The sequence below is a fragment of the Mchenga conophoros genome, linkage group LG15, assembly GCF_057382185.1.
Source record: "Mchenga conophoros isolate Kocher_MC1m ecotype Shallow Benthic linkage group LG15, M_conophoros_male_GT1.1, whole genome shotgun sequence".
Classification (NCBI taxonomy): domain Eukaryota; kingdom Metazoa; phylum Chordata; class Actinopteri; order Cichliformes; family Cichlidae; genus Mchenga; species Mchenga conophoros.
In genome coordinates this window covers 13,770,055-13,790,540 of record NC_140540.1, presented here as the reverse complement: position 1 = coordinate 13,790,540, position 20,486 = coordinate 13,770,055, and the positions used below count along the sequence as shown (strand labels likewise).

General features: G+C 39.7%; 2 protein-coding genes and 1 long non-coding RNA gene across 4 annotated transcripts in view; 2 read left to right on the top strand and 1 right to left on the bottom strand.

Annotated features, from left to right (window-relative positions):
* Window positions 1-711: 711 nt before the first annotated feature.
* LOC146558015 (uncharacterized) lies at window positions 712-18,630 on the bottom strand. Its single transcript, XR_014888764.1, has 3 exons — window positions 18,565-18,630; window positions 15,200-15,273; window positions 712-820 (listed from the first exon to the last, which is right to left on the bottom strand). It is a non-coding gene; the product is annotated as an uncharacterized LOC146558015 (long non-coding RNA).
* Window positions 3,329-5,804, top strand: muc5.7 (mucin5.7). Its single transcript, XM_085247665.1, has 5 exons — window positions 3,329-3,356; window positions 3,953-4,124; window positions 4,477-4,589; window positions 4,744-4,912; window positions 5,705-5,804. The coding sequence occupies exons 1-5, from the start codon at window positions 3,329-3,331 to the stop codon at window positions 5,802-5,804; spliced, it is 582 nt and encodes a 193-aa protein (XP_085103791.1).
* LOC146558014 (glutamate receptor ionotropic, kainate 2-like) overlaps window positions 18,126-20,486 on the top strand; it is a 65,673-nt gene continuing 63,312 nt past the window's right edge. For both annotated transcript variants that reach the window (XM_085248217.1, XM_085248216.1), the window contains exon 1: window positions 18,126-18,677. In XM_085248217.1, coding sequence (XP_085104343.1) covers window positions 18,554-18,677 — 124 coding nt within the window. In that variant the 5' untranslated portion in view covers window positions 18,126-18,553. The remainder of the gene's footprint in view (window positions 18,678-20,486) is intronic.

Sequence of the window (20,486 nt, the reverse complement as noted above, 5' to 3'; positions counted from 1 at the left end):
ACTGGCATTACTTTTTGGTGGGTTGTTCTCAATAACTATTAAATTTGAACAATTCTGCAATTTATAAGCAGTGCATTTAATCAAAAAATATGCAATTAAAGCATTATTAGCAAAACAAAATGTTATGATTGTGTTTACCAGAAAACACATACAAGGTGGACAGTGCGCCCAGCTCTGAAAAACAAAAAGATAAAAATGGTAAGACCCTTCCCAGTAGGATGCTACATTTCATGACCAATGTCCTGTATCTTAGCTAATGTAGAAAAACATTGTAACATGTTAATTGTATATTCAAATTTGACAATCTTAAAATAGTAACATCCTTCATCACAAGTTGATTAATGTTACATACAATGTATGTTATTTCAGTCTCAGATGAAGAACTTTGTATCTACTTCTAAAGTTAATAGTTTCTGACAAGACTATAATATCTCAAAAGTGTTGGCAATTGCAAAAATACAACATTATTCTTCTTACTAGGAAGTGAAAATCAGGCTTCCAGTGGCTCCAGTTCTAAGAACCCAAAGGATAAAAATGGTGAGATCCTTCATTACAACTTGAATAATGTTGTAATTAGTTTTATGTGTGTACATAAAAGGTTTATATTTTCTTCTGAAGAGCTTTGTATCTTCTTGTAAAGTTGTTTTTTGGCAATTATGTCAACTGGCAGAACTGTATACAGTCACAAAAAACAATAGAAATAGTTCGATCTTTCATAACAATTTCATTAATGTCAATACATTGTGTATTATTTCAGTCAAAATCACAACATTATTCTTCTTAGTAGGAAGCGACCAGCAGGCTCCCAGTGGCTCCAGTCCTAAGGACCCAAAGGATAAAAAAGGTATTGCAATATGATTAATGTCACATAAAATGCGTATTATTTCAATCACTGCAGAAGAGCTTTGTAGCATTTTGTAAAGTTATTCAGTTTTGACAGCTGTGCCATCATAACTGTGCACAATCACAACAGACATCATTTTTTGATTATATTTACTAGAAAACTCCACGGACTCCAGTCCTAAAGACCAAAAGGATAAAAATGGTGCGATCCTTCATTACAACCTAATGAATGTCACATAAAATATGGATATTTTCAGTCGGTGCTGAAAAGCTTTGTATCTTCGTGTAAAGTTGCTCATTTTTGAAAATTACCTAAATTGGCAGAACTGTAAAAATAGAAATATTGAGATCCTTCATAAAAATTTCATTAATGTCAATACAGTGTGTATTATTTCAGTCACTGGTAGAACTGTACAACATCACAACATTATTCTTCTTACTAGGAAGCCACCAGCAGGCTCCCAGTGGATCTAGTCCTAAGGCTCCATAGGATTAAAAATGATAGATCCTTCATTGTAATATGATTAGTGTCACATAAAATCATATTATTTCAATCACTGCAGAAGAGCTTCGTAGCATTTTGTAAAGTTATTCAGTTTTGACAGCTGTGCCATCATAACTGTGCACAATCACAACAGACATCATTTTTTGATTATATTTACTAGAAAACTCCCCTCAAACCAGTCCTAAGGATCAAAAGGATAAAAAAGGTAGATCCTTAATGAGAATTTGATTAATGCCAGTACAGTGTGTATCATTTCAATCACTGCAGAAGAGTTTAGTAAAAGTTACTCATTTTTGACAATTTTGCACAATCACTGTGCACAATCACAACAGACATCATTTTCTTACTATATTTACTAGAAAACTCCATTGACTCCAGTCCTAAGGACCAAAAGGATAAAAAAGGTCAGATCCTTCATTACAACTTGATTTATGTCACAAACGTGTATGCACATAAAATGTGCTGAAGGACTTTTCAGCTTCTTGTAAATGTATTAAATTTTGACAATTTTGTAAACTCCCAGAACTGTACACAATCACAAAAGATCTTTTTATTCATTTTAACTAGAAAAGTCAAGTGGCTCCAGTTCTAAGAAACAAAAAGATAAAAATGGTGAGATCCTTCATTGTAACTTGATTAACACCATGTAAAATGTGTACATCTTCAGTCTCTGTTGAAGAGCTTTGCATCTTCTTGTAAAATTATTCAAATTTGACAAGAATTGTACACTGTAACAAAGTACAACATTATTCCACTTAATAGGAAGCAAATTGCAGGACTCCAGTGAATCTAGTTCAAAGGAAGAAAAGGACGGTAAGAGCCTTCAACACTGTGTATCAGTATCACATACAGTGTGGTGTATTTTAATCACGGTGGAAGAACTTTGTAACGTCTTGGAACTCCATAAACTGTAAGGACTGTTATTCTTCTTCTGTTTACTAGAAAGGAAACAGCAGGACTCCAGTGAATCTAGTTCAAAGGAAGAAAAGGATGAAAATGGTAAGACCCTTCACTATGTGTCACACCCAACGTGTAGTCAGTGGCATACTTTGAAATGAGAGAAATATTTGCTTATATTGTGATGTCAAACAATGCCCCCAAAATGATGATGTATTATTCTATACATTTACATCTATATTCTACATTTTTTAATTGGTTGCTAAAGCTTGGTTGCTAAATGCACATTAAACTGTTTACTGGAATATGAGTTAAATGTGTTGATGTGACAGTGGAAATTCAGATTTTTTCTTATCTTATCTTATCTTATCTTATCTTATCTTGTCTTGTCTTATCTTATCTTATCTTATCTTATCTTATCTTTTAAGGTGTATTTAATTTAATTAAATACATTTAATTAAATAACTTTGGCAGGTACACAAAGCCATTAGCACTGTACACCATCACAAATAAAATAACATTATAGCATTTATATTTACCAGAAAGCAACCTACTGACTGTCTGTCTGATTTTAAGGAACAAAAGAGGACCCTTCACTTTAATATAACCCAAAGTGAAGTGAAGTTTCTAAGTTCCTAAGGTGGAAAATTTAATGTTTCATTTGTCACACAGGAGTAGCTATTTTATCCTTTTTATCAGTTTCCTGATAAAATAGGACTTTCCTCTTTTTTTTGGCAATCACACAGTATTAACTCTCATTTTCTCACCAACTAAAGTATCGAATTCATTGTATTTGAAAAACAATCAATGCATTTTAATTGATCAGTTTGTGCAATTTTTAAAGTCTCACTTTCTGCTGTTTTTTCATTTTCTGCATTTCAGTAAAGCCCTGCTACTATCCCACCAACATTCGTAAGGAGATCACATTTTATTTTCTCATTTGCAGTTACAGTGTGAAAAAGTGTTTGCCCCCCTGATTTCCTGGTGTTTTGCATGTTTTTCACACTTACATATTTCAGATCATCAAACAATTGTTAATATTAGACAAAGATAACCAAAGTTAATATGAAATTCAGTTTTTAAATGAGGATTTCAGTGATTAAAGGAGAAAGTAAGGCTTTGGGACTCCAGTGAACCAAAGTAGCAGCCAGGAACAACGGTAAAGCTTCCCAAGAGTGACCAAAATTACTCTAAGAGCACATTGATGACAGCTTAAGAAAAACAAAATGAAGACTTTGGAGCGGCCTAATCAAAGTCCGGACCTGAATCCGAAGGAGATGCTGTGGTATGACCTTAAAAAGCTGTTTCATGCTTGAAAACCCTACAATGTGGCAAAATTGCAACAATTATGCAAAGATGATTGGTCCAAAATCCCTCTACTATTGATTCCAGTTTTTGCTGCTAAGGGTTGGCCCAACCAGTTATTAGGTTTAGGGGGCAATCACGTTTTCACACAGAGCCATGTAGGTTTGGATTTATTTCCCTTAAATCATAAACACCTTCATTTAGAAACGGCATTTTGTGTTTACTTATGTTATCTTTGTCTAATATTTAAGTTTCTTTGATGATCTGAAACCTAATACTTTTTCACACCACTGTACATCACAGCCATCTTTTTTAACATTCACAATTTGTCTTAGTCAAATGAAAACATTTACAGAAAAGCTTTCAAAGTTGCTAAATTATCTGAATTTGACCCTTTTCCAGGATGCTGGACAGAATGGTTCGATAGAGACGACCCTTCTGCATCTGGAGACTGGGAAACTCTTTGCAGGCTCCGCAAAGAGAACCCTGGAAAGATCTGCCCTAGACCAGCAGCTATCGAAGCCAAGACTCTATCTGGGCTCACTGTGGCTGCAGCAGGGGACGTGATTTACAAGTAAGAACAGTACAAGAAAAAATATGTGAAAAAGTGTGTGTGAGTGATATATTCTATGGAATTGGCAGCATTTGCATCTTCACTGTTTAAGTTGGACACAGTTTGAGGATTCACCAAAGTGTGACATGAACCATATGCCACAGCAATCCATCCAGTGTTTTGGAGATACTGCAGCCTGTACCACAGTGGTGACAAATCAACAGACAGACAGATGGGCTGACAGAGTTTGATTGCCATGCCTTTAACCATGCATTAACATGTCTAAAAAATGCAAATACACTTAAGTGGTTACAGCTATTAGGCTGCTCTTAGTCAGTGTCATGCTGGTCTCCTTTTCTTTTTTCTTTTTTAGAAATGACATAACTTCAGGATTTATCTGCAGAAACAAAGACCAGATCAACAATAAGAAGTGCAACGATTATCATGTTCGCTTCAGCTGCTATCCCCCGTTTTGTGAAAGAGGAGGTATCACTACATTCTGCATGTGGAATATTAAGCTCCTAATGCAAACTGATTTCTTGCTTTTTTTATTGCATAAAGAATAGACAGTCATTTAAAATGTTGCTTTGGTTCTGTAGTTTTCTAACAGGCATGCTTTGTCTGTATTTACTCACTGCAGTGTGTTGGACCAGCTGGTTTAATCGCGATGATCCTGGTACAACAGGAGACTGGGAGGTTTTAAGTGAACTGAAGAAACAAAAAAAAATTTGTGACAACCCTCTGTATGTGGACGCTGTTACCACTGACACAATGACCCCAGCCATCTACACAGGGGAGACCTTTTACATGTAAGCTGCCTCCTAAGAAAACAATAAAAGCTTCACGTGTAGTACAAACAACCCAATGATCAAACACAGTGTTCAGCAACAACGCCTCTTGCCTCAAGTTTCCAAATTTTAGATATGTTCTGCCTGAAGATATTTCTTAAACAACGAATGGGAATTCAGTTATATTTGTAAGGGTGATCATTTTTCCTGAGGGATTTCAAAATAATGTCAAAATTCATTCTTGTATTACTGGGTTTGACTAGAACAATATGTGTGTTATGAGAAAGAAAAAGTAATACATGACATGAAATGATTTACATGTGATTATTTTATCTTATTTAAATTGGATGTTTGAGACATTTCACATTTACACTTATAAAAAAACAAATTACACAAGACATTTTGAAGAGTAAAATTCATTTTTATTGGACCTGCCAACAGCACTATTGCGAAACCAGGTCATCTATTTTTATCATTAAAAAAAAGACAACTGCAACAACAAAAGTAAGTATGGTTTAACCAAAATGCCTCATTAAACAGTGGAAATGAACTGACATTTACATATTACTTTACCAGTCTTGTTGACTGTGGAGTATAGTGCTGGAGAATAGAAGGTAGATTTAACCATACATGTTTACTCTGCTTTACTCTGTGCACTTTAATTATTTTATGGTGGGCAAATTAGACCTACTAACTAGATATGTATGTCTTTGTACAATAAACACAAGTTCCTGTTTTAGATTATTATCGTCATAATAATAAAATAAGAACATTAAGCATATTTGTAGCTTACTTTGTGCTCATTTTTTTCAGGTACAATCCAACTGACGGATTTGTTTGCCGCAATAAGGACCAGACTACTGGCAAGTGCAGTGACTACAAAGTTCGCTTTGGATGCCCATGTAACAACTGAGCCCCGATTGAGTCCACCACGCTTAGAATTGTGGGGAGAAAAGAAGTTCCTCTTCATATCACTTTAATTTTCCTCTGCTATTTCTTTTGTTTAATAATTCATTTTTTACTGGGCGTAATATCGGGAGGAATTTGTAATGGGCCCCCTTCGCAGACATCTTCACTTAGTGGCGTTGCAAAAGCACAGGTGTTGCTAAATTAAAGATGATCTTGTTTCACTGAAACGACCATGGTGATGTGAACGACACAAAAGCAGCTAAAAATGAAGATTTAGTGTTAAATATGTACGCAAATGTTTTCAGTGGTACAGGAGGAAGTTTTTCTGCTTTAACTTTCTTTTCTTTTCAGTGATTATGAAAGCATGACATTGTTTGACTAATGAACCAAAATACTAAAACGAATAAAACCACTAACGAACAGCAAGTCGGTTTCTTCTCTTGAGCTTACATGAAGCTATGACTTGATGTGAGTTATGCAGATGTACAGTATATGTTTTCAGCAGATGGTGGGGACTAATGTGATACGCATGCTGTGTTGTTTGACAGGAAAGTGAAAATGTGGAAAAGCGCAACTCAGTAAATCTGAATTTTATATCAAAATAATTGGCAACACTAACAAGCAAACACACAGGTAGAACTAATGTCTATTTATAGAAAAAAAGACAGTTTGTTTTTTTAGTGCAGGATTAGTGTATTTACAGCTTCCCTTTCTCGCTGACCTACATAAGGCCTTCGCCACATTTCCTTTAAAATCAAGTATTCTTGATGCAAGCCTGTACGTGCACATAACCCCCTGCAAACCCAGAATGTACACATATAGGCACACAGATACATATATACATGCACACACATACACACAGGCACTAAGGAGAGCAGGGAGATACAAGGTGATTCCATAACACCGCCAACAATTCCTCGGGAGATGAGCACTTGTGATAGGTGCTGAAAAGAAACTGCAGGGCACTGTACGGAATATAAAATAAGGAACTTTTCCACAGTCTGCTCTTGGAAACGAATCTGTTCTTTGGAGGGTTTTGCTAATGCTTGCATGTTTGCATTGCATCAACAGTTCTGTACTTGGTGCCATTTGGCTTTGAGCATGAACGCCTGTCTTCCAGAAGGCTGAAGACTGTGTTGAAATAGGCAACATATCAAAAGACGAAAAAGAAAAAAAAACAACCGAGAAGGACGGATGCAATCTGTTAAATTTTTCCTCTTAACTTCTCATGATAAAACTAAAGAGGAAAAATTCTGACACTGGTGGCAAAATAAAATGAAATTTGCATTATTGAAGTGCAACATAAGTGTCGAAGCTTTGCAGCACTATGGCATTCCATTCTCTTCCATTAATCTACCAATATTCCATGGCTGTGAAGGCCTATTTATAGACCAGGGGATGATTAAGTGGTGAAGCTCTGTGCCACAAAGGGAACCAAGCTCATTTTCTTTTTCCTTCCTCTCTCTTCTTTGTGTATTCTCTTCCTACTTCTCCCTCTCTCTTTCTATCCCTCTGTGCCCGAGTCTTCTTTCCTATCGTCTCACTCTTTCTCTCTGCGCTCCTCTTTTCCATGAGCTTATATATTATATACCCAACTTTCATTCATATACTTTAGTTTAGCTGTCATTAAAATTATGTTAGACTCAAGGGGTAAGGATAAGTCCTTTAATTTCTTTTTTTTTTTCATTAGGCATTTGACAAAAGGATTTACAGCAGTGTTAATTGTTATGAGGCTTCACAGCAAAGACTGACAGGCTTAACAAGAGAGGATGGAGCTCAGTTCTATATGTTTCCATTGCTAAGGCAAGCTGGCTCAAGAATGAAAAGTGTTTTTAGTTAAAAGTAGAGGAAGAACATTTGTGCAGAGAGCTGCTTGCAAGGTGTCCTTGAGTGGAAGTGGAGCAATGCACAGGGTAAAGGGTTAAGCTCATTTTCATGTGTGCAGACATGATTAATGGAGGAGAGGAGAGGAGAAGAGAAGAGAGGAGAGGAGAGGAGAGGAGAGGAAAGGAAAGGAAAGGAAAGGAAAGGAAAGGAAAGGAAAGGAAAGGAAAGGAAAGGAAAGGAAAGGAAAGGAAAGGAAAGGAAAGGAAAGGAAAGGAAAGGAAAGGAAAGGAAAGGAAAGGACCTCACCCAGTTTAGGACCAGCCTCGTTTCATCGTTTCCAGAAGAGCAAGGACATAAATGAGCTCAAACCCTCCTCCGTGCTTCCACACACTCCAGCTACTGGTCCATATCCAGATTTTTCCCTGCATTTACAAAGGCTTGGATAACAGCATTTTTGTGAAGAGTGGGCTTAGTGCAGAGCTGTAAATACTGATGACCTCAATAACACCCATTTGCCTATTAAAACCACTCAAAATATTTGTAGAAGGAGGTGAAAATGGACTATTTGAATATGCTGAAATGATACTTATTATGCCAGAAGTAGATTTATTTTTAATGCAATAAAAAATGGATTCTGTGTTAGAAATTAACCATAAAAAGTGCAGTCGTTTATATCATACATACTGAATATCAAAGCTTATGTGACAGAAATAAGTCACCATATTTGTCCTCATCAGAAATGTCTTTTTTCTCACTAACTGCAAGAGTTTGGGACTGAAAATAGCAACATTTAATGCATCTGAAAGCATCTCAGCATCCTTAAATCTAGAACAGCTCTTTGCAATCACCTAACAGCCGGAGCTTGTATTTAAAGACCAATTTGTTACACTATTTAGAATTTCTGTTTATTTGTCTAATATATTTTGGTATAGCTGCAGTCTTGGCAACCCATGAAAACACTTTAGCTGTACAAGGCAGTCCATGTACGTTGAGTTATTTTTAATAAATCCTTAACCAGGCAATTTGATAATTCCCAAATCCATCTGTCAAATAGCATTTAATTTAAAGACACAAATTTATCACATTCATGGCGGTGTAAATTTGATTAGTCCTGAATTATGTATAAATGAATAGCTCTGCCTCCATCCCTAGACTCCTTGGGATGTCAGACCCCAACTTTAAATCCCTCTCACCAAAGCAATATGAGCCTGAAAAGCTATTAGAGCATGACTCCTGAGAGATGAACAAGACAAAAGCGTTATGCCTGTACCTCCACGTAAGGTGCGAACAATACCAGGCTATTTTCACTCTGACAAGCCATATTAGTCGTGCCAGCTTTTGCCTGCTGGCAACTCCGACGTGATAGCTGTCTGGGACATTTTGTTTCCAGTCACAGTAACTGATCCCTTGATTAAAAACATTGAATGCTGAGAGCGTGTTATCCCTGTTTGGAGTTTCTGATCCTGGGTGTCTCAGGCGACTGCTGGGCTTTCTCATCCCCAGCGGCAACAGCTGATCCCAGGAACTTTAAGGACGCAGAGTGGATTGCATTACTGAGGTGGAAGTCAAAACATGCCAGAAGTGTTTGCCTGTCATAACCCTTCGCTGAAAAAAAAAAAAAGAAAAATTCTGGTGTGTAAGCTGATTTCTAATGAGGAAATAGATGCATTGTTACCCAACTTTCACTGCAGTATCTTTAAGACAGCAAACGGTCTTTGTAAAAGTTGTTTTTTTCCCCCGCATCACACCCTATGGCCTGAAACAGATTTATATTATGTGGTGACATAATGTTAGCTTGGTGGCATTCATGTTCATGGGTGGTTTCCGTGTCTCTTTTGTCAATGGCTTATAAAATGGCAAGAATTACACCGCTCCCCAATGAGTTACGACTAGGCACCAAGAGAGCCCATTAACAAAGGCCCAGATGCACACAAATCACCAATGTGTGTCCAATCTTTGTTTACACTATCACATTTGGCTTTGAAAGGCCCTCCACTTACACCCATTCATGGGCATCAGAGATGGAGATGTCTTTGGAGAAAGGGAAGTTTATTGGAGGCTTTCCTGTAACAGAATGCAAAGCCTTATGAGTTCCTCTCATATTCTCCAGTCTCCTTCTCTGCAGGCAAACCCTTGGCACTGGCTAGCCCAATAGGGAAAGTCACTTTTTGCAAGCATTGCCAAGATTTCTATTTGAAAGCCAAAAAGTGTAGGCAGACAGATGCATCTGTCCACATTCTGTCTGTTCCTCTCTTTCAAACTTTCCTCATTGGCTCTCACTATCTCTCTCTCTCTCACACACATGCATATGCACACACATCCACTCGCTCACACAGGGGGCTGTTTCCTCATCGTTCACACTGAGAAATGCCCTGTAAGGATGTCCTTATCCTGCAAACCAGACTCTGCTGGATGCTATATAATAACAACTCCAGCCATCCACCATCCAATCAGCCAGGCTCACTGCTGTGGGTGCGCGCGTGTGTCTGTGAATATGCATGATTTTTTTTCTCTCCCTAAGATCTGAAACCACAGCGCACAGAAGGATTTATTTTTCCTGACAAGATATAAACAACTCATACAAAATCAATTTTAAAAAGGAAAATATTTATTCATTTACAATTGTTTGTGGTCGGATAGAGGCTACTGTGTGAGGAATTTCAGCTGAGAACCATAAATATTACCACAATGATACATTAAAAAACAGTCCATGGTGAGCACAAGGATGGATAGAGGTGGATTATGCAGCAGGAGAAGTCTGAGAATTTTCTGTGGACATTTGGACTTTCTTGCTCTGGAAAAAGTGGGGCATCTTTTCCACTAATTATGGGATGAATCCAAGCTGACTACAACTGCTACAAACCTTTCAGACCAATATTTCAAACCAAAAATGTGTTAAATAAACTGTATTTGAGTTATTAATGAAGCATTCATTTTAAGTGGCACAATGAATCATAATCTGTAATGTTTCAATGGATATTAAATCTCTATGGCAATATGAACTATAATGTTTCATTAGTATAGCCTTGATGAATCTTTTCTGCACTTATGATGTTTTTTTAAAAAAACAAAAAAACATGTGAAGCATATGGATCCAGAGTTATATTTAACATATTATGTTTTAAGCCTCTTTAAAGGTCTAATCAGGCACATATGATTCAAAACTGGGTGTGCACTGGAAGACTACAGTCAGGTGCTCATTAATCCAAACATCTAATCAAACGTGGAACCGGCTCAGTGGATTCGGGCATGTAGACATGGTCAAGAGGATCTTCTGAAGGAAGGAGCTGAGCATTAGAATGAACTGGGATTTAATTAACTGTGAATGGGACATGCTTGATAGTGCTAGACAGGCTGGTCTAAGTATTATAAAAACTGCTCATCTACTGGGATTGTTCCACACAGCCAGGGAGTGGTGTGAAAAAGAGAATCTATTCAGCGAGTAGCAGTTTTCTGTGAGAAAATGTCCTGATGATGTCAAAGGTCAGTGGAGAATGGCCAGGCTGCTTGGAGCTAATAAGAAGGCAACAGTAACTCAAATAACCATTCATTACAACCAAGGCATTCAGAAGAGCTAAAAACATCAAACCTTGGAGCAGAAAGTAAACACTGGGTGCTGTTCCTGTCAGCTAAGAACAGGAAACTGAGACTACAATTCACACTGACTCACCAAAACTGGCCAACAGAAGATTGGAAAACCATTGCTTGGTCTGATGAGTCTTGATTTCTACAGCAACATTTAGATGGTAGGGTCAGAATTTGATGTAAACTATGTGAAAGGATGGCTCCATCCTGCCTTTTCTCAATGGTTCAAGGTACTAGTGTTGATGTAATGGAGTTGGGGATATTTTCTTGGCACACTTAGTACAAAATGAGCATTGTTTATATACCATAGCCTACCTGACTATTGCTGCTGAAGATGTCTTTCCCTTTATAACCACAGTGGGATCATCTCAAAATGACACTGGTACTCAGATCGTCTCCGCAGTCATCAGATCTCAATCCACTAGAGCACATTTGGGATGTGGTAGAATGGGAAGATTGACATCCTGGATGTGTAGTCGACACATCTGCAGTAACTTTGTGATGTTATAATATCAATATGGAGCAAAATCTCTGAGGAATGTTTCCAGCATCTTTGTATAATCTACAAAAAAAACAAAAAAAACAAAGCCCCAAATAAAATAAAAAAACATCTGAAGGCAAAAAGAGGTCCAACCCAGTAGTACCATGGTGTACCTAATAAAGTGACTGTTAGATGTATACACCACAGTGAATGTATGCTGGTGAATGTGTACATTATATTTTAAGTTACTTTAAAAGAAAGTAAGAACATTTATAATGCCTCAGTCACAATTAAGTGACTCAGTAGGCCGTGACTGTGAACCAGTGTGCACGAGAGCACAGCCCCGGAGCTGCTGAGCTAAACAAAAACGTTTCTGTTAATATTTCTGATTACACCTGCGCTTTTCCTTATCTTAAGTCATCTTCTCTATAAAAGACCCATATTGTGAAAATCAAGGTTACAATCACAATGGAGGTGTAGAGGCTGAAATTACTGTGGCAATAACCTCTATTGATTACGACTGTCATTTTACATTGCAGTATAAATGCACTAATATGGTAGGACTGCATTACTACAAAAGCACTGTTTAAATCATTGCATTTGAACCACTGTAAAAATAAATCAATAAATAGAAAAAAATGCATGATTCAAAACATAGCATCATACACCAGAACTGAGAAAAACAAATGCAGAAATGGAGCTTTGATTTTAAAATGTCTGTTTATTGTTTATATTTCAGCAACAGCAGCTCTTAGATATTGTGACTTTCATTCTAATGGGTTTCTTGGGGTGGTAGTTAACAGATTCACCTTACGCTTTGTCTCGTCTCTGGTTTGAGACCAGAATGACACACAAACCAAGATTCAGAGGATTTAAGCTACTATACTCCTTGTGCCAATCCCAAGTTTGGATAAATGGGAGAGCTGTGTCAGGAAAGGCATCTGTGCCAAATCAAATATGCATATCCATCCACTGTGGCGACCCCTTGGGAAATAAGGGCGCAGCCGAAAGGACCCAGATAATGTGTTTCTTAACCTCTACCAGGACTCTTTAAGAGTGGTGCACTCAGTGCTTATTGGGTATTTGACATTTCTTCAAACTACTTTTAAGGTTGAACAGCACCAAATAATTATTATTGATCACACCATCATTAGGGTAACTTCTAACACAGACTACCATTTTGTGCCTGGTAATTCAGCATTTATGGACGGGTAACAAATTCAAGGGAAAGCCTGAGTGCTTAAAACCCACAGTGAGGTGATTCACTTATTCTGTTATGCTGGAGGGAGCACCGTGCTGACATGTTTGGGGTCCACTAGTCACTCAGTACAAAGTTGTTCTGAGTGATCACCTTCATCCTGAAAGGAAACGTTTCCATTCTGATAAGAGGGGTCTGTACTAGGATGACACAGTGCTCATTCATAGGATAAGAGGGGGAGTAACAGAAGGGTTTGATGAGTTGGAAAATGATGTGAATCGTATGCTGTGGTCTTCACCCTCATCAGGTCTCAGCTCAGTGAAAAGCTTTAAGGGTGATTTCGGACAGACATGTTAGACAGCCCTCTCTCCACCACCTTCATAGAAACACCAGTGACTTAGAAAAATGGTATTCTATTCCTCCTGTGAAGCTCTACCTAAACTGTGGTGGTGGCATGTGGTGACCTAACACATCGATTAGACACTTGATTTTTCCTTCAATTTGCCACGTGTCTACAAATATTGTTAAGCTGTTAGCTTCTTTTATCAATTTAATAACAGAACCACTATTCTCACCTAAGATAGTCAAGTATCCATACTATACCAAGACAGTTTTGGGGTCCAGTGGTTACAAAATAAGACGCTAAATGGCCTGCGTATAATAACCTGACTGGGTAGTGGCACTGTCTGCTACACTGCAGCACCTACTGTGACTAAATAAGGAGACTTCCTCATGCCTACTTTATTTTCATTAACCAATAATGAAATAACTTTAATGTTGACTCACAGATAATATGTAATATAACTCATAATTGGACATTAAATGTTACTTGGTTTTAGCTTCAGTACTTGCACAATAAAATTGTGTCTTAAATAGGCTCAAATATATCATCAAGCCTTTGGGTTATAACCCAAGTGCTGTGTGCTTTTGTTTACAAATGTTATCTAGCTTCATACAAATAGCTTTGGCAGTTGTCTATGTTGTTACGTGATACCTTTGACAACTGATTTTGCATTTCATATAATCCTTACATGATTATCAGCTTATTAAATTAAATAGTTTATTATATATTATGCATGGCATATGCTACTTATGAAATCGCCTACCTTTGCAATCAATTACCTGCAAATAGAAGAAGCTTGCCTCCCAGGTTTTTGCCAGACAGTTTGAACAATAACATTTTTAAATGATCATGCTCTAAAGTTAAACTAGTCATGCAGCAGTTTTGTCTCTTATTCTAACGAAACTGCGACTGAAACTGAACACCTTAGGGTGCGCATCACCTTCATGAAGTGCACCCAACAGGGCAGGCGGGCTAATGTCAGGATCACTGCTCTGTGTGCAGTTCAGTTTAATGGAATCAAAATTTAATTAACGCTGCCTATTTAAAATATTTTGAGCAAAAATTGAGCATACAATATATAATTCATGAAGGCACTACTCACACAGTCTAACTGCATGAAAATTCATGCAGTCGAACTTCATTAGGGTGCATTAATTTTAGTTTCTATAAAGGTATTGAATAGAGTGGCGGATGAGTACAAATTTGATTTTCAAATTATTCTGAGCTGCTGTATCATTAGTTATTCTACAGGGTACAGAGCATTTAGTTATTTGTGACGATCTATCATGGCACATTACCACAATGGGCACAAATTTACCATAGTTCTCAACTATAGTTGCACTGAGTAAATTACCATGCCATTATTGAAAGTAATATGGCAGATAGAAGTTACAGATGGCTGTCACATTATAAAGTCAGAGCGCAGTACCAGAAGTAAGTCTGCCTGAGTCTAGTTGCCGTGGGGGGGATTTGTGGGCATCCATCAGCACTAACTGGAAGTGACAGTGTGCAGAGAGGTCCTAATTACTGTCTCACTTGACTAATTGTCGCCTCTGAAGAATGTATTCCCCACTGAGATCCCACCTCATTGACAATACTGCTCAAGACATATAGACCAGGGCTGCCTTCCCCGCGCTCAAAGGAAGTGTCCACAAATGGGAAATGTAAACACAGTACACTGCGAACTCAGTGCTACTGTCGCTGACAAAAAAGAACAGGTTCAAATCATCTTTGTGAGTTCCAATGAAGAAAGAGTATGTGTTCCTTGTAGGGGCCCTTGTGTGGCTCACCAAAGTGTTAGTTACAGTCATCACGGAACAATGTGCTGATGAATTGAGACCATTGTTGCCTTTCTGGAGCCAACCATGTTAAAATAACTTGGGGTATTCAAAATAATGCTGTAGAGATGAGTCTTTAGTGCTGGGCTACTAAACTGAATGAATGTCTTCTCTTTCAAGGTCTTACCATTCAAAGTGCATCAGCTTCTCGTTTCCATGGTTTCCCCTCTCTGCGCCAATGCTATCTTTCCACCACTATGCCTGCGCGGGAGAGAGCGAGAGGGGGAGAGAGAAAGCGAGGGAGAGAGAGAGAGAGAAAGAGAGAGAGAAGGACAGAGGGCTTTCAGCAGTGGTTATCTCTCCTTTGCATAAAGTCCCCTTTGCATTACTCAGTGCATGAATGGCGTTTGAATAAACACACCAGCCAGCTCATATGGAACCCTCCACGGGTTACAAGCGAGTGGGTGTGTATAAACTCATCTAATTTGTGGTCTTCTTCAAAAATGACAAGGTTTGATCATAGATGGAAGAAAGTACATTTCCCAAATGGCACAAGGGTATTTTCCTATTAGTCACAACAAGCTAAAGGCGCAAGAGTCATTTAACATCATAATGTGGCAATTATTTGATATTCCCATCTCCTTTCCCCTTTTATAACTGGTTCACACACAGTTATCTCCACCTGAGCGGCTTTCAGGGAAGTGAAAAAGGGTGTTAACCTGAGACATCTAATTGAAAACGAAGATCAAGATCAACACAGAAAGCATTAATCTAGTGCAGTGGAAATTGTATGTTTGCCCATGCATTCCCTGTGTTCGGGCTTAAAATATTATTTAGATTCTTGATTAGAAAATTAAGTCGCAATCATTTCTTGCTGCATTAATTTGCATGCATTGAGTGAGGAGGTACCTGAGGACTTAACGCATTTGCAATGCCTTAGTATTAGGCCAGAGGGCGCTTTAATTTTAAAAGGAAAACAGCGTGCCTGTCAGTTGATGTCTTCTCTCGGAGCTCAATAAGCATTCCTTTCATGCTGTGTGAAGCTCTGCTGACTTATATGGAAACCCTGAATTTCTCCATAATTATGCTAATGGTCCAGATGGTAGCATCACGAGTGCCATTCTCTTTGATATTCTCACACTGCAGAGGGCTGGTGTGCAGACCCACGCAAACCAACACACGCTCAAAGTCAGTGTTCACACCACCTACTTGAGCCCATGTAAATTAATTCGCGGATCCTTTAGCTGAAAAAAGCCCACTCGTCACTATTAAATGCATGTGCTTGTATTTGTTTTGGGGATTTGGCAATTCTTGTAAAGTACAATAGAGTCGCACTTCAACAAAAGGCGGGTGTAGGTGTCAGTATCCTTTATTTATCTACACATTTGCTCATGATTTACTACGACTTTTACAGTCTAATAAAAAGAACAATAAACGGCGATGTGAGTGCACTTCAAGAACATTTCAGTGACATTTTTGAAGGTTGAAAAAAAAAAGCATGCCAAGGTCATACACTGTAAGGCCATGAATAAATATTCCAGCGAATTTTATTTTAGAGTCCCCCCCCCCTTTAACCACACACTCGCGCACAAACATACACATACGCGCGCACAGGCCAGCCATTCACTCACTCGAGCCACACAATAACTGTGTTCATCCAGGCTTGGACTCTGGTGGCGCCCATCAAAGAGCTCCTTTCACATCTCCGTGGGGATTAAATGGGACCTCCACCCTTTCTGGGCGGCTGTGCGCCGTTCTACCTATACCTCCAGCTGATGCACTGGCCCATGAAGAACTGCCCATTTAGGGCGGATGCTGATAAGGTGCATGTAGTGTTAAATCAATAGCACAGGCCTATACGCAAGAGCGGCAGATATCCATCTTCTCGGTGCAATGCATAGCATAGGATAGAGGCTGTTTTTGAACCCGTTAATCAGATAGAAACGCGATATGCTCAGCAGATATTGGATGTCTTTCCCCGTGAAATTTAACCAGCGGTGGAGTCTTTGTGTGTATGACGCACACACCTTCACTTCGGAGGATGGCTCGCACTTGAGAACAGTCTGTTGCTGGAAGGCTTTCAAGTCTAAAGTGGAGTTATTTGCATAGGTTAAATATTCGTGCCTTTCAGCAGCTTCTGTCGATATTACGGATTTGCTGTTCTGCCAATTTTAATTCCTTTCATTCCACTCCTCCCACATTTCTGGAATGATGGTGAAAATTGTCGGAAGGTTGATGCTTGAAATCCCGTAAAAGAGCTTCTGAAAGGGAAGTCACGAATGACAAAACACAAAGTGGGCCCACATATCCCACTGGGGTGCAAAGGAGGAGGGGGGGGGGGGGGGATCAGTGCAAAGCTATCCTGCTGACATCACATCGCTTGTGCACGGTGCATGGCCATTTAGAGCGGTGTATAAGCTTTACAGTGTTTTCTTTATCTGCCGAATTCAGCAAAAATACCTGAAGTGCTAAATCACTGCTGGTTGTTTGAACCCTGAGTGAGATTGCTGCTTATTTCTTTGACTAGACTGTCTCTGGCCGTGGTGCTGAAGAGAGATCAAGCGGAAACGTACTAATCGAGTGTTAAATAGAGTTAACATTTGCCCTTTATCACATGCCACTTCGGTTACAAGATAATTTAATTTGATCAGTGGCATAACTTTGTTTGATAATTATATAGTCCAGAGCCTCCTGTCTCAGATTTACTTTGCCTTCATGGGTGCATTCAAACCTGGTAGTGATTTGAACTGGTTGCAAAAGTTAGCTACCATTACCGTGTGCACTTTAACGATTGCACATTTATAGACACACCTATAAATGCCTGCGAACTTGGTGGGCAAGTTATGAGAGGAAACTGGGAAACAGCTTCCTAGAAACGTGGTACGAAGAGAGAATTAAAGTTTTACACTGCTAGCTTTCAATTATTTTTCTCCCTTATTCCGCCATTCCATCCCTCTATTTCCCTCCTCCCTGCTCGGCATGTCTCTCCGTCTTTCTATCTGTAGTCTATCTCCATCTCCCCTTTCTCCCCTTCTCTCTCAGTCGCGCTCACTCTCTCTCGCTCTCTGTTGCGCGTTCACAATACTAACCTTGGCTCGACGTCAGAGCCTGTGCAGCAGTGCAGTATAATGGGAGCGCAAGGAACCCAGAGCGCCTCATAGGGGGGTGCATATCGCTGCTGTATCCTCTGCTTGGCGCTGTCTAGCTCCTTTCCAACCCACTCCAGTTCCTCACCTATAGCCCATGCTTGGGCTCCCTCCTCCCCACTGGATCCGTACCCTTCGACATGGATGTCCCGCCGTCCCGCGACCCCGAGGATTGCTGTTTCTTGGCGCAGTGAAGAAGGAAGAGGAGAACGGGAAGGGGAAGGAATCATGCCGGGACTGCTAATGGATTTAGGGAAAGCGCAAGTGACCATGCCGTGATCTTGCGCATCCAGGGCCGCCGTTACCCTGCCTTGCCCAACAACCGTAGAAGAATTACGAGGGAATCGAACCCGCGCACCGAGGGGAATAACCACTGTGCATTTTTTTAAAACAACATGAAGATTACCTCCCATCATCTGATGATAACCAGTCTTGCTTTCAGGTCCAACCTCAGGCTGATCCCGCTTCTGCTGCTGTTTCTTGGTTACTCTCGCGGGATGCCACACGTTTTAAGATTTGGTAAGTAATCTGTTTATAACAATGTATCATCGACGTTACGATGTCTAATCACAACAACTACTCATAAGATTGGCCACAGCGGCACGACACACTGGCGGGATGCAGGCTGTGGAGATATTTTTGTCCCACTTTTGTCACGTTTTCCGTTAAGAGTTTGCAAATAATATCGTCTGCACTTTTAAAATAGCGTTTAGCCCGGCGAATATTTCATAGTGTGCCTTTATAATGTCACTGTATTTCGTAACAGTGTCTTCGTGGGGTTTTACTTAGTGCTTCATACGATCAGCGACGAATGACGCTTTCCAGTGAACTTGAAATCACCGTTACAGTAACTCTGGACGCTTAAAGGCAGGAGTAGTCTATGCAACAGTTCACGGCTATGAAGCTCACCACCAGAGCCGCCGCTTAAATCTCCTCACCCTGCAACCTGAATCATCCCGTAGGTCTTTTAAACTGCTGACTCTCCAGCACATCCTCTGCAGTGAATGTTTACATGTAACCATTAGCTTGCTTTCCGAGAGTGGATCAATTATTGATCTGTGAAAAGTGTCGATCAATGCGCCGGGCAACGGGCTACTTTATATCCGAAATCAGAGCGAAGAGCTTCCCATCAGGGAATTCCCACGATTTTGCTTAATTCACACGGTTGTTGCCGTTTAAACAGATACTTGCTTGTTTCCAGTGCTCACTGGATGTGCCCTTACCCAACACTGTGTCTCAGATTAGCTGTGTAATTCGGTAGTCTAAAAGTTGAGGCACTCCTTTAAAAAATATCCTGGTGAGTTAATTAGACACTTTAAAAGGATTAAAGAAGTAATTCTTCAACACTTGCCACTACGGCGAATTTTCCCCGGTACATAACTTCAAAACAGTGCCATTAACGCCCGTGTTCCTGTCTGAAAGTCACTAAATCGCAGCCTCCCGTGGCTTCCTCTGATGCTTAATTAGATCCGTCTCAGGGTGGCTCTTTCTGCCGCTCTCTGTTGCATTTACAGAGAACATCTTGGAGTGACAGGGGAGCCGCCACGACAGCGGATGTCATCAAGTGTTGACAACACATCCTTACAATCCCCAGTTCTCCTGAGGGTCCTGTTTAAGAGTCAGGCCGCGTCCGCAAGAGCCGCCACTATGGCAACGGGATGTGCTTGTCTTCCTGCTTCTTCCTCAGCAAGACGCGCGATTTCCCGTCTCGCGTGTTCCCTGACAGACGCCGGGCGTCTATTCAGTAATCCTCGGAGGACGGTAAAGTCCTTGCACTGGCTAATAGCAAAGTTTTCAAGGCGGCAAATGATATCGAACATTCCCAAGAGACAAAATCCAGATATCATTCTGACCATGGTTACCGCTTTATGCATATTTATTGTTCGTGTGTGCGTGTTTTATCAGTGCAAAGGTTAGACGTGTACCTCCCCATACCAAAGATGTCGCCTGTGCTAACAAGCTGGATCTGTAAGGCATCTGGTATCAGCAAGACAGACAGAACCATGTAAGATAAGAGGTGTTTCGTGTCACTGAGATCTTTTGCCCTGGGTGAACCCATGCTTGATATTTTCTCCTTCTTCTGGTGGAAGTGACAGTCAGAGCGCCTGGCACGCGTCTACGAGCCGGGGCTCTGTCCGTGGTCCTGAACAAGAGCTTGTTTAGTCGCACGGACTTGGCAGCACGGCCGCCTGTTGCTGAACAACTCTTCCTTTTCACAACACACTGATACACCTTCTATAAACGACTTAGTCTTTGTTTTTTGTTTTTTTGTTTGTTTTTTTATGCACTATAATATCTGTCATTCAAGCGCCACACACGCTCTATTGT

Excerpts from the sequence above, each read along its gene's own strand:
- muc5.7 (XM_085247665.1), top strand. The coding sequence starts at position 3,329 with ATGAGGATTTCAGTGATTAAAGGAGAAA. Across the intron at positions 4,125-4,476 it reads GCAGGGGACGTGATTTACAA|AAATGACATAACTTCAGGAT; the intron begins GTAAGAACAGTA and ends TTTCTTTTTTAG. Across the intron at positions 4,590-4,743 it reads CCCGTTTTGTGAAAGAGGAG|TGTGTTGGACCAGCTGGTTT; the intron begins GTATCACTACAT and ends TACTCACTGCAG.